Genomic DNA, 12,815 nt, shown 5'->3' on the forward strand with positions numbered 1-12,815 from the left:
GGTGGGACTCGCCCCACTCACAGCCTGCTGTACTCATCAATAGAAAGGCAAAGCAACAGCGGTGAGCTGCATCACTAGGCATTTTCAGATCTGACCCTGGCTGGGAGAGTCAGGTGTTCGCTGGCACTCAAGCAAACCCTGAGCTACAACCAGAGAACGAAATACCGAAGAGCTTTTTCGCTGCTTGATGATCACCTGTATACCAGCCAAAAGTTACTGAGATAACGTTTCTCCTATCTAGACTCCTAGCCAAAGGTTTGCTCTGAACTGAAGGCAGCAGCAGGGGCGTGCCCAGCTGTGAATATTGCCTCCTGACGTAGCAGGCTATATACACAGCTTAAAGCACAAGGCGAGACAGGAAAGTGAGGTGAAGCTAGGACTGTGAACCTAGGCGAGGACTGAAACTGTGTTTTGCGCTCTCCAAAATAAAAAGCAAATTAAATGTTCTTTCCTGCTGGAACCAGATAATCCAAAACGCGTCCCGGGATCAAACCCCTCAAGGGGGTCACGACTCGCGCTACACGACAACTACTCGAGCTCTCCAGCCTGGTCCTGTCGCGTCCACGTGCAGCTCTCGAGAGGGCGATGCTGCTTCTGGTAGATTTGCTCGGAATCAGGAGTGATGCCACAATGCCGTCTGCGGTGGATTTCCTGTTATTTGATTAAATCATGAACGGTGAGGAGAAAGGGAATCAGGAAGGGTTATTTTTCACTTCACATAACACAAGCACCCAGGGCCAGCCCCTGAAATTAGTATGCAGGAGGTTTCAAACATACATAAGGAAGTACTTCACCCAATCCACCCTTAATGCAGAAATCACACATTTAGCACACGCTGGCCTTCCAAGTACAACCCTGCTGCCAGGGCTGCACGGCTATTGTTATTTGAGAAGCTAGTTCGGGCATACTTACCTGATCTGCAATTGCACCTCCTGACTGCTGTGTAGACATACCCTCAGAGACAACTTTCTCCATGCTGGTCCTACCATCTTTAGCTGCCCCTGCAAAATGAGAACCTATATTTCAGCTGATGTACCAATGGTACAAGTGCCAACATAGGTTGCAATCAGCAGATTTGCCTGAGTCACTGGTGAAAATCACAGGGCACTGTCTACACTAGCGGTTCAGTTGTGGCCCAACTACACCATTACTGGCCATTGTAGGAAGACAGTTACTAGTTTTGCTGTTATAAAAACGCCAACTGAGAGCTAGGGAAACCTAAAATTCTACCTCACCTGCTTGGCTCAGATTGACTAGACAATTAAAAGTAAAGTTCTGTCTCTTTTTCAACTTTTCTTAATTTACATCAACTAAGTTCCTTCAGCCAAAGACTCTTGATGTGCAGATTTTAAAGAATGTGGAGGAAAATATTAAATCGCATTTCTAGAGTGACAGATTTTTATCGTCAAAATATTTGAAACCTTAGAATAAATTGAGATTTTTGCTTCAGAGAGCAAATTCAAGAAAAGAGAAGCATGTTGTCAGAAGTGGGATTCGAACCCACGCCTCCAGAGGAGACTGCGACCTGAACGCAGCGCCTTAGACCGCTCGGCCATCCTGACGGCTGTGAAAAAAACAGACAGCTCTACAGTTAGAAATGCTTAATCATTCATGATACTTATATTTTTCTTAGTATTTAGATTCCTGGATGATCTCTGTACTTTTTTCTGAGCGCCCTCCCTCAGGAGCAAATTCTAGTAGGGCAGATTTCTGGGTGCTGCTGCCACCTTGCTGCCTTCTCCTCTCACACATTTCCATACATCTTCCGGAGTAACATACAATGTATATGTGTATCGTTTTATAAACATAAAAGTTTATTGTGGGTTCCTAGTATGGAAGATACTAGGGTTGGTTTTGTCACTCAGACACAGATACAGGCATGCTGACTGCCCTACCCTACAGGCATGATTATAGCTCACAGGACTTAGATACTTTGGATGTGAAACATTCAATGAAATTAGGAAGCACTTTTTCTTTAGGCTAGATTGACTACTTTCTGCTATTCAGAGCAACAGGGATTCAGTTCATCCTTCAAACACAGTAACCAGTCACTTCCTGGCACATATTTGGTCATCGCCACCTGCAAAGCTCATGCTCAAATAAATTGGTTAGTCTCTAAGGTGCCACAAGTACTCCTTTTCTCTTTCCACCTGCAAATTGTTATTTCCTGTAAGATTTGGTACTGATTTAAAATGTTTACATAAGACCTTTCGTGATTGTGGCCCTGGCATGGACTAGTGTGTTCTGTATTATTTCTACTTAATTGCAGAAAAAGATTCCAGGGGAGTATTATCAGAATTTTTATTTTATTTTTATTTTTATCAAAAGGAGGTCACTTATGGACAATGTAGATAGAAAAATGAACACATCCCTCAGAGCATTTCAAACCTGCAGTTAATTCAGCCTTTTGTTTTATAAGTAATAGTAAAAAAATGAAAGCAAGGTCACATTCATAATTTTTCCACTACTGTTCATTAAAATATCTAGATAACACCAGGGCTCCTATACATGGACTGACATTTGTGTTAGTGACAGTTTTAGAAAAGAAATATCTTGCTCCTACCCTTTGTGCCTCTAACACAAAAACCTGTTTTATTATGACCATTACTGAGAAAATAATCTAAAAAGTTAATATTTGAGCTTTATTGCCAAGTCCCATCAAACATTATTTACTCTTTACTGCTCCTTTAATGATATTCAAAGATTGCTTCTTTTGCTTGCTTATTTCGTTATATTTCAGTTTAAAAACATCACATTCTCAAGTCTCTTGGGCCTGGAGGACTTTCGCATCTTGGAAAAGATAACTACAGATATCAGCCATAGCTCTGACTGCACCTGAAGGCTTTTGTCACCTAATGTAGCATCACATTCTGTTCTTCCAAAAACTTGCCAGAGCCCTCTATCAAAGAGAAGGTGAGGACCTGACATGTCTAATAGGAAAAGATACACTGATACAAATAACTAGAATTAATTGCAGAATTAATTAATTGCTTAGTCTCTAAGGTGCCACAAGTACTCCTTTTCTTTTTGCGAATACAGACTAACATACAGACTAACATGGCTGCTACTCTGAAACCTAGGATTATTCTGCAGTTATATCATTCTTACTCTGTGTGATGCAGTGCACTCACCTCTCTTGAGCGCCTTCTGTTAGTTGGGTGTGAACCTGCACTCTCTTTCTGCTCACGACTCCCCCTGCCAGTTGCTAACCTTGTCAGCTAGAGGCTTGAGCCACTGAAGACCTGCCTAAGTCACACATAGGATAAACAAGACACACGAAGGTGTAAAAGGCCCAAAAGGGTCTGTCCCTGTGCCCTTGTTACTGTCTTTAGTCCAGTCTCTAGGCTCAAGCCTCAGCCCCTTTGGGGCTAGCTTTAAGTCTGTATCTGTCCTGGTATAGAGCACTGCCCCCAGGGCTTTCTCCCTAGAGATTCTTTAAGTCCTGCCTTCATTTGGGCCTCTAAACAAGTCTTATTCCCTTCTTGGCGCTTAGCCCACCCTGCCAGTGGCTGGTGGAGGGACCTGAGCCTGCCCAGTATTCTGGGTCCCCACCCAGGGACCCTACAAATATTAGCCTGTGCTGCTTCCTTTAACTCCATTGCTGCTTCTGCATTCCCTGAGCCACTTCCCACATAGCCCCTTCCTCTTCACCCTTACTTCAGGGCTAAAGTTCTTCCTCACAGAATGCCAGTGTCACCAGGACCCATCTTCTGGTTCTCCCTTGAGCTCCAGCAAGGAGCACCTTTCTCACTCTTCTGGTCCCTGCCAGGAACTGATCTGCTCAGGCCCTGCAGCTCCTTTTACCTGACCCTGCTTCCATGCAGCCTTTCTAGGCAAGCCTGGGGGACCCACCTTCACTGCTCCTTTTTCTGAGCAGGGGTATGGCAGGACTGCAAGGCTTCCAGCAGGGGGCCTCAAAGAGGAGGGATGTGGCAGGATCTGCTCAAGCCCTGCAAGGCTTCCAGCAAGGTACACCCTGGGCCGTCACACACTGTGTTTAGAATAGCCCAGTTAAGGTAACCAATAATCTGAACAGGATACAGTGTAACAAAAGAATGCTTAGTGCGTACATCCAGAAATGTCCCTTTAAAAGGTGAGGCCAATTAGACTAGTTAATACCCTCTCCAGGGAAGGGGATGGAACCTCCCTGATGGGACATTTTTAGTTCACCCTGGAGAATACACCATTGTGACCCTATATTGGCAGGAATAGAATCGGACTTTCCAAGTTTCTGTGATTTTAATCCCTATTTCCCCATTTTGCTAGAGAGCATGTGTAATTTGAAAAATAGAAAAATTTTTCCTGAAGACTCTGGAAAAGTCAAACAAGAGATGTGCTGTGCCCCTTGTAGGGGATTTAGGATCTTTATACAAGGAGGGGTCACATAAGCCATTTGCCCTAAACCTACAGTGACCCCTCAGCCATTCTACAGACAGGTCAGAGGTCTTCCCCTATCAATGGAGCTATGGGCACACATTCAATGTGTGTGAAAACTGACCAGCATTTGCCCCCATCATAGAATATCAGGGTTAGAAGGGACCTCAGGAGGTCATCTAGTCCAATCCCCTGTTCAGGGCAGGACCAATCCCCAATTTTTGGCCCAGATCCATAAATGGCCCACTCAAGGATTGAACTCACAACCCTGGGTTTAGCAAGCCAATGCTCAAACCACTGACATATCCTTCCCCTGCCCCCAGCTCTGGGGTGAAGTGGGATGGAATAGCACTGCAATTTTTTGCAAATCTCATAAGGGAACAGGTGTGGAGGTAGTCTTTCCTAGTACCTCATAGGTTCTGAGGATTCTACAGGCTGATCCTCTAGAAATCTAAGGGTCTAGAGAAGGACTTGAGCCAAAGCCAACCTACACACTCCAGAAATGACACAGTTTCTAACAGAGATCATGAGAGACAATAGATATTGCCTACGCTCATGTGACACGGTATTCATCTTTTAGCACTTTGACCCATCCATATGAGATGAGTGTGAACAGGAAATGAAATCCCAGTTTCATACCAGCACTCCTGAGCATCACACCCTTATTACATGGTATGAGAAATAAACTATGTCTCTGGTAAAAGTGAAGACAAAAATCTCCTGAATTCTTCAGGCTGTAAGGGCACCTGTCGAGAAGTGGCGGTGGTGGCTGCAGGAGTCCTTGGAAGTTGAATCCCAAAAGAAATGTGCTGTCGAGAGGAAATCAAAGTGTATGCTGCGTGCATGGCTTTGGGAGTGGGAGAAGAATGAGTATAACAAGCTGGGAGTGTTTGCCTGAAAACCCTATTCTTTAGCAGATGACATCCTAGTAGAAAACAAACAGCAAACATACTTTATTGCAAGTAGCTTATTACTGCATCAACTATAAAGTGGGAAGGACCTAGGATGTAGCTTGATCAGTCCTCTGGGAAGAACCCTGCAAGAATCCAAGCCTGGGGAGAAGGCCTGGTCTGGAGTTTGCATTTCATTTTGATTTCTTTTTCAAGTGTAACTGAAAGCCAAGGAAGGGGTAAAATTCCTGCCACCTGCAACTTGCATATATTGTGTTTTAGCAGGGAGGAGAAGCTACCTCTCACTTAGATATGAAACAGTTGCTTGAGAAGTACAAAGGAATATAAATAACATTTGTTAAGCTAAAAATTGTCTTTTTAAAAGATTTCTTCTATTGCTTCATTCCCCTCCTCCCTTTCCATTTTTGATCCATTCTACCCATTTCTATCATTTTCCCTTTTGGTATTTTTCTTTGAAAAACAACATATTTCCTTCCTTCCCATTCATCCCATCCTCTTCTCCACCCTCTTGCTCTTTCCTACCTCACACTCTTTTCCTTTTTGCTCCCCTCTTCTTCTGTCCCATTTGCTCTCAAGTTCTCTCTCATTCAAATAAGGGAAAAATGAAAATCTTCTTTAGTCCTATTTCTGGGGGGAAGCGGGGGGTTTACACATTTCTCTATACAGTAATTCCTTACTTAACATTGTAGTTATGTTCCTGAAAAATGCAACTTTAAGCGAAATGATATTAAGCGAATCCAATTTCCCCCTAAGAATTAATGTAAATGGGGGTTTGGGGGTAAGTTGCAGGGAAATTTTTTTCACCAGACAAAAGACTATACATACATACATACACACAGTATAAGCTTTAAACAAACAATTTAATACTGGTACACAGCGATGATGTTTGTGAAGCTTGGTTGAGATGGTGAAGTCAGAGGGTGGGATATTTCCCAGGGAATGCCTTACTGCTAAATGATGAACTAGCAATTGGCTGAGCCCGCAAGGGTTAACTCACTGTTGTTAAAGTAGCCTCACACTCTACAAGGCAGCACAAATAGCAGGAGGGAAGACAGCATAGCAGACACAGTGTGTGTGTGTGTGTGTGTGTGTGTGTGTGTGTGTGTGTGAGAGATGCGCATTGCCCCTTTAAGTACACTGCCTTGTTAAGTAGATCAGTAAGCTGAGATAGCAGCTGCTGCCAGGAAGCTCCCTCTGTCCTGAGCCCTGCCCCCCACTCTATGGAAGATGGGGTAAGCGGGGTGCAGGGGGGAGGGGAACATCCTGACATTCCCCACCCCCACCCACCCACCCACAGCAAGCAGGACGCTCCGGGGAGCAGCTCCAAGGCAGAAGCAGCACATGGCAGTGGGGGGAGGGACAGATGAACTGCCGGCAATTGATAGCCTGCTGGGCAACTGCCACCCAGGGAACTTAGGGAAGCGGGGAGCTGATAGGGGGACTGCCAGCCCACCCTGGTTCCAAGCCCCCACCAGCTAACTGCAACGGGCAAAGCAGGCGGCTGCCAAATGACATTATAAGGGAGTGTTGCGCAACTTTAAACGAGCATGTTCTCTAATTAATCAGCAACGTTCGTTAACCGGGACAACTTTAAGTGAGTTACTGTAGTTACAGAGAATCAGTTTGACTCAGAAGTATTAAAACAATTTATGTATAGTTTTATTAGTCTTTTACTGTGTAGTGCTTCTAACTTGAATGCAAAACAATTCAAAAAATCCCGTAGTTTCTCCTCCTGGAGCAGTTTTTATAACAATTCTAGTTATTGCTCCCATAAGAACGAGCTACTTTAAATACAGGCCCTTTGATGAGAACTCCCTGATTTCCTCCAGGCACTGGATCGTGTTTAAGCTCTTTGCTGTAAGAGGCAGTTAGATGCCAAAGAGAATTTTGAGGTCAGCCAGGGTGAGTTTGGCGACGGAGTCTCCTGTGCCCGACAGCACTTGTTGAGCCAGATCTTTCTTCTTGGTTTGGAGCTGTGAAATCTTTTCTTCCACTGTCTCCTCACAGACAAACCTAAAACACAAAGCACGACATTGTCCTAATTTCTGGAAACATCAGCATTTCAGGCTTCCACCCCCTTTCAACTTCCAGTGACTTGCCTAGTTTTCAAGAAAAGGGGAGCAAATCATTTTTATAGCACCTGTCATCCAACAATGTCAGACTCACACTGCAGCCACCACCATTTATCCTACTAAACGTTTATAGGTTTGTAATTTGAAACTTAAATTTTTAATTATAAGGAAAGAAATCTGAGTCCCTGACCAATCCCTCCTTGAATCATTGTTCTTATTGATATTAAGGGTTTCCAAAAATAGAGGGCCACATATGGAATCAAGAGTTTGAAGACCATATTAAACACATGGAACTATATTTGTTTGTCCTTATAATGAATGTCTTGATGAAAGCAAATGGGCTGGTGGCTGAATTGCACTCAGCAGTGGAGAGACTCAAGGCATTCATCAAGCTATTAAAGGGGAAGAGCAGGCTTGGGCTTTGACTTGTTGAAAAACAATTTCAGATCAGCAATCAGGAGGCAAATTCCAGAAACAATCATATGACACGGCATATCCGATGAAGTGAGCTGTAGCTCACGAAAGCTTATACTCAAATAAATTGGTTAGTCTAAGATTCCACAAGTACTCCTTTTCTTTTTGCATATCTATCCTGTGCACAGCCCTGAAGTTCAGAAACAAACGTCAGAGCAAACCCATCTCACCCCTCATGGAAGCCAAGACTTTGCAAGGCTGTTGCCTGTCATGTGCACTGCTAACTCGGGAGTTTAAAAACAGCTGACCCTGACCTGTGTATCACCACGTTATTCTTCTGCCCCACTCGATATATGCGGTCACACGCCTGGTCTTCAAGTGCAGGATTCCTGCAAGGTAAGAAAACTGCTCAGACAGTCTAGTGGCTTGTTAATCTTAGAAACAATGAAGAACATCCCTATCCTCAGCTCATGTGTCCCTCGCCCCAGCATGCTGCTTATTCCCTCTGTACAAGAAACCTGACCTCCTCCCAAGCTCCCTTACTGTTCTGAATACCTGACAATGCACTGCAAATCAGATTCTCCCTGCGCCCCTGCTGAAGGTCTACCACCTTCCCCACTGCTGCTTGCATTACACACAGGAATTGCTAGACCAGAAAAAACCAGACCAGTGGTCCATCTAGTCTCGTTTTTCTGTCGGACCATGGCCAGTACCAAGTGCTTCAAAGGAAGGTGCAAGAAACTGCATAATAAATAATAAGGCTGGTTATAAATTCATAAATCTTGATTATTTTTAATATAAAAAAGGGACAATTTTTTCAATAATATTTCAATGAAAAACATATCCCTCTGTTTGACCAACTCTAGTGGACAGTTAAAGTATAAGCTGCCCATAACAGTCTTCCTTACCCCTATTGCTTAGTAGTTGGCTTATATCCTGAAGATTATATTTAAAAAAAAACAAAACAAAACTCTTAATGTCTTTCAATTGCATTGACTGCTCCTTTGTTCTTGTGAGAGATAGTATGAGAGACGGTAAGACGGGACAGGCAGATTTACCTTCTCTATACCATTCTTTGTATTGATTCTCTCTACTGCATCCACTCTCATTCTTCCCTCTAAACTGAAGAGTGCAAATCCTTCCAGTCTCTCGCCACACAGGATTTTCTCTATGCTGCTAATCTTTTTATCTCTAGGTATCTACAAGACTGTCATCGTCATAGTCTGTAAATTATCTCTGAAACCCATCTATTTCTTCTCTATTCCCCCCGCCCCCATTTTTTTTTTTTTTTTTTTTTAAAGAGATGGGATGGCCAGAACTGAACAGTCTTCCAGAGGAAGGTGAACCACTGACTTCCATAATAGAATTTTAATATTCCTAGGGTTGCTCTGCATTCTACTCCTTATACATCCTAACATTTGGCTGCATACTTTCATTAGATGTCACTGTGGCAAGCTTAGTTCTTTTCCCCCCAAGCAGTTAGCAACTTTGGAACCCTGCAACAAGACTGAGTTGTTCAAATTATTGGTACCAATGCATGTCACCTCGCACTTGTCAATATTAAATTTTCATCTACCATTGAGTTACCATTCACTTCACTTTGTTAGATCTCTTCAAAGTTCCTTAAAAGTCTTCTCTAGTCTTAGGCAAAGATCATCTCTCTTGTATTTATAAAGCACCTAACACAATGGAGCCCTGATTTATGACTGGGGCCTTTGGGCACTACCATAATACAAACCATAATTCTACTAACAGTTTAGAATGACTGCTCCCCTACAGACCTGCAATATAAGCAGCTGATCTATATGAAAGATTGCATATTTTCGTTAGTAGCTCCAAAACTCCATTCTCACATTCCTACAGAGCTCTTGGAGGTATGCTCTCCAGTCATGGTGACTGGCTGCTGTCTAAATCTATCACACATCCATTTGTTCCAAAACAAGCCCCCCCCAGCCTCAGATATTTTTATTTTCAGAACAGATTACTTCTGGGATAGGCACCTCTCTAATCGTTTCCAGGGTAAAGACGAAGCATTTATCCTCTGTATTGTTCTTATCCATTTTAATGGTTTGTTTTAGCTACCAAGTGGAGCTTTGCTGCCATTTTTCACAGCAGTGGGCGTCAGACTGGCCATGAGTTGAACTATTCTTGAAAGTTTCATTTTAAAAACATTTTGCCTTGACAGGCAAGTAATTTCAGGGATGGAAAAGTAGGAGCATGTGTTCTGCCATTCAATCAGATACATCCTTCTCTCAAGTAAGCACTCAAGTTACCCATGCTGAAGTAAAGAGCCAGTCTACCCTCAAAGTTTCCATCTCACTTTACCAGTGCATGTCAAGAAGGAAGAGGTGGTTTCCTCCAGTCAAGTTAAGGCCAACGCCTCCAGCCAGGAGCGAGATCAACATCACCTTCAACAAAGAACAATAAGACAGAAAGACAGGTTACTTTCATAGATTCATCTATTCCAAAGCCAGAAGGGAACATTGTGATTATCTCCTCCAGTATAACACAGGCCACTGAACGTCCCCAAAATAATTCCTAGAGCAGATCTTTTAGAAAAACATCCAATCTTGATTTAAAAAATGGTCAGTGATGGAGAATCCACCACAACCCTTGGTAAATTGTTCCAATGATAAATTACTCCCACTGTTCAAAATTTACACCTTATTTCCAGTCTGAATTTGTCTAGCTTCAACTTCCAGCCATTGGATCCTGTTATACCTTTCTCTGATAGATTGAAGGGTCCATTATTAAATATTTGTTCCCTATGTAGATACTTATAAAATATAATCAAGTCACCCCTTAACCTTTTTTTTTGTTCAACTAAATTAAATAGTGATAGACTCAAAGAGCTCAATCTAAGAGACATGTTTTCTAATCCTTCAATAATTTTGTGGATCTTCTCTGAACCCTCTCCAACTTATCAACTTCCTTCTGGTACTGTGGGCAACAGAACTGGACACAGTGTTCCAATAGGGGTGGCACCAGTGCAAATATAAAGGTAAAATAATCTGTCTGCTTTAAGGGGTCCATTCACAAACAAGTTAATGCCCCATTTAATCTAGATTTTGGTTCAAGACAAAGATTATACAAACTGCTTTGTCTGTGTGTGTTTAGTGCAGCAGAAATTGGATTGACAACTCTGGAGACTGAACCTATCTTGAAGATTGTACAGCCTGGAGAACAGTAGGGCAGGCTTCCCCCATGCATCACTATATTTCTCCTGACTGGGAGGGATGACCTCTAAGTGTGAAGGAAGTTCAGTTACCATCCATTTTGTGAATTTTGGCAATGTGGATCTCCTGTGCACTAGGAAATGGATCAATACCTCCTCTAACTCATCTCACTGAAGACACTAACAGTCAACAGATGGTAGATATCAAGAGATGACTGCTAGATCAGGGGACCTAACAACTGCTTGTTTGAGGGAAGCTGGTATCCTGCACTGTTTTAACATCTCCACCATCAGGGGACCCAGTGCCTCTTAGTTTGAGGTTACGAACTGCAAGGAGCAAAGATCCATTTTGCAGATATCAGCCTGTGGCTCTCCCAAACCTCCACTGAGTAAGGCTGTCTCCACTAGCACTTTTGTGGGTAAAACTTTTGACAATTAGGGGTGTGAAAAAACATTCCCCTGACTGACATACATTTCACTGACAAAAGTGCCGGTGGGGACAGTGCTATGTCAGCGAGAGACGCTCTCCTGCTGACATAGCTAATGCTGCTTGTTGGAGGTGATTCAACTATGCTGGCAGGAGAGCTCTCTCCAATTGGCAGAGAGCAGCTACACAGGAGAACTTACAGCAGCTGTGCTGCTGTAAGGGCTGTAGTGCAGACATGGCCTTAGATTAGTTAAAATGTCATCAGATTCTCTGTGGTGTTTGCCCCTTCCAAACATGGATTAACTCTAGAGGGAACAGCCAGTCCAGTTTGAATTGCAGAAACCTCCACAAAACATTTAGGAAAAAAACAAACACAACCACGTGCACGGAGAAAAGTTCCGCCTGCACTCAGACTACCCAGCAGACCGAATTTCGGAAGCTGTCATAGATGAGACGGAAATCTTCATCTCCAAACTGCCATGGCATTGGATACATTTTTTCTATCTGAATGAGCCAGTTACAAATGTCTCAATTGGGTCACTCCGTTTTAGACAGAGGTGAAGTGTGAATTCTCCCCCACCCCCGCCGACTTAGCATTCTTGTCCTTAGACTTGGGTTGGCATGTGAAGTCTAATAAATACTGTAGTGTCCATTTGGCTCTGTTTGTAAGTGAGCCTAACATCCCTCTCCTTTCCGGAAATCAGTGGTAGGTCACTGAACAACTGAGGTTTTGCATGAAGTACCACATGTGCTGGAGAAGAGGCTGTAGGAAACAATCCTACAATGGCTCCCATGTCCTGGGAGGAGTATGACCCAATAAATCTTTTACGTCATCAATCTGCAGCGGGGTAAGATAGGGACAGTTTCTGCCTGATCTGAATTGCCTACCCCCCACACCCTCAATCTTGCAGATACAGCTTAATGTTAACAGAGGCTTTGGTACGATTGGGTACCTGCAAGCCTTTAACTGGCCTGAGAGCCAGGCATTCTTACTACAGAAGATTAAAGCAAGCGTAACACCAAATAGTGTCTATGCCAGAACTGCTCCCATTTACTGACATCTGGCCTTTACAGCTCCACCCTCCCACCAGGAACACACATCTTGATGCCGGATATAGAATCTGGCCCACAAATCCAGTCAAAGAAAAGTAACTACCCCAGCTATTAATAGCTGCATTGAACACAGCTTTCCTGATCCCAATTCATACCCGAGGCCCTTTGGGATTGTTATTGAACTCTTCCACCAAATCCATCCTTTGTTTAGGATTGACAGAGCCATCTACCGTAGCATACTTCAGCCCTTGACGGTCAAGGTGCACGGCCACAATCTTCAACATGCTCGTCCACTGAGACACAATGACGCTGGAGAGAGAGAAGAGAGAGTCCAAAACAAGCATCAGATATTGTAACAACCCTACTATGGTCGTGTCTTGCCCCCGACA

General features: G+C 43.4%; 1 protein-coding gene across 3 annotated transcripts in view; it reads right to left on the bottom strand.

Annotated features, from left to right (window-relative positions):
• Positions 1–6,569: 6,569 nt before the first annotated feature.
• TTF2 (transcription termination factor 2) overlaps positions 6,570–12,815 on the bottom strand; it is a 35,619-nt gene continuing 29,373 nt past the window's right edge. Inside the window, exons 20-23 of one of the 3 annotated variants that reach the window (XM_084649206.1) lie at positions 12,582–12,735; positions 10,097–10,179; positions 8,086–8,160; positions 6,570–7,298 (exon numbers count right to left, since the gene is read on the bottom strand). In XM_084649206.1, the coding sequence (XP_084505332.1) occupies positions 7,154–7,298; positions 8,086–8,160; positions 10,097–10,179; positions 12,582–12,735 (457 nt within the window). In that variant the 3' untranslated portion in view covers positions 6,570–7,153. The remainder of the gene's footprint in view (positions 7,299–8,085; positions 8,161–10,096; positions 10,180–12,581; positions 12,736–12,815) is intronic. The other 2 variants (XM_084649207.1, XM_084649205.1) reach the window with 2 other exon arrangements.

Source organism: Lepidochelys olivacea (assembly GCF_965140295.1).
Source record: "Lepidochelys olivacea isolate rLepOli2 genome assembly, chromosome: 1".
Classification (NCBI taxonomy): domain Eukaryota; kingdom Metazoa; phylum Chordata; order Testudines; family Cheloniidae; genus Lepidochelys; species Lepidochelys olivacea.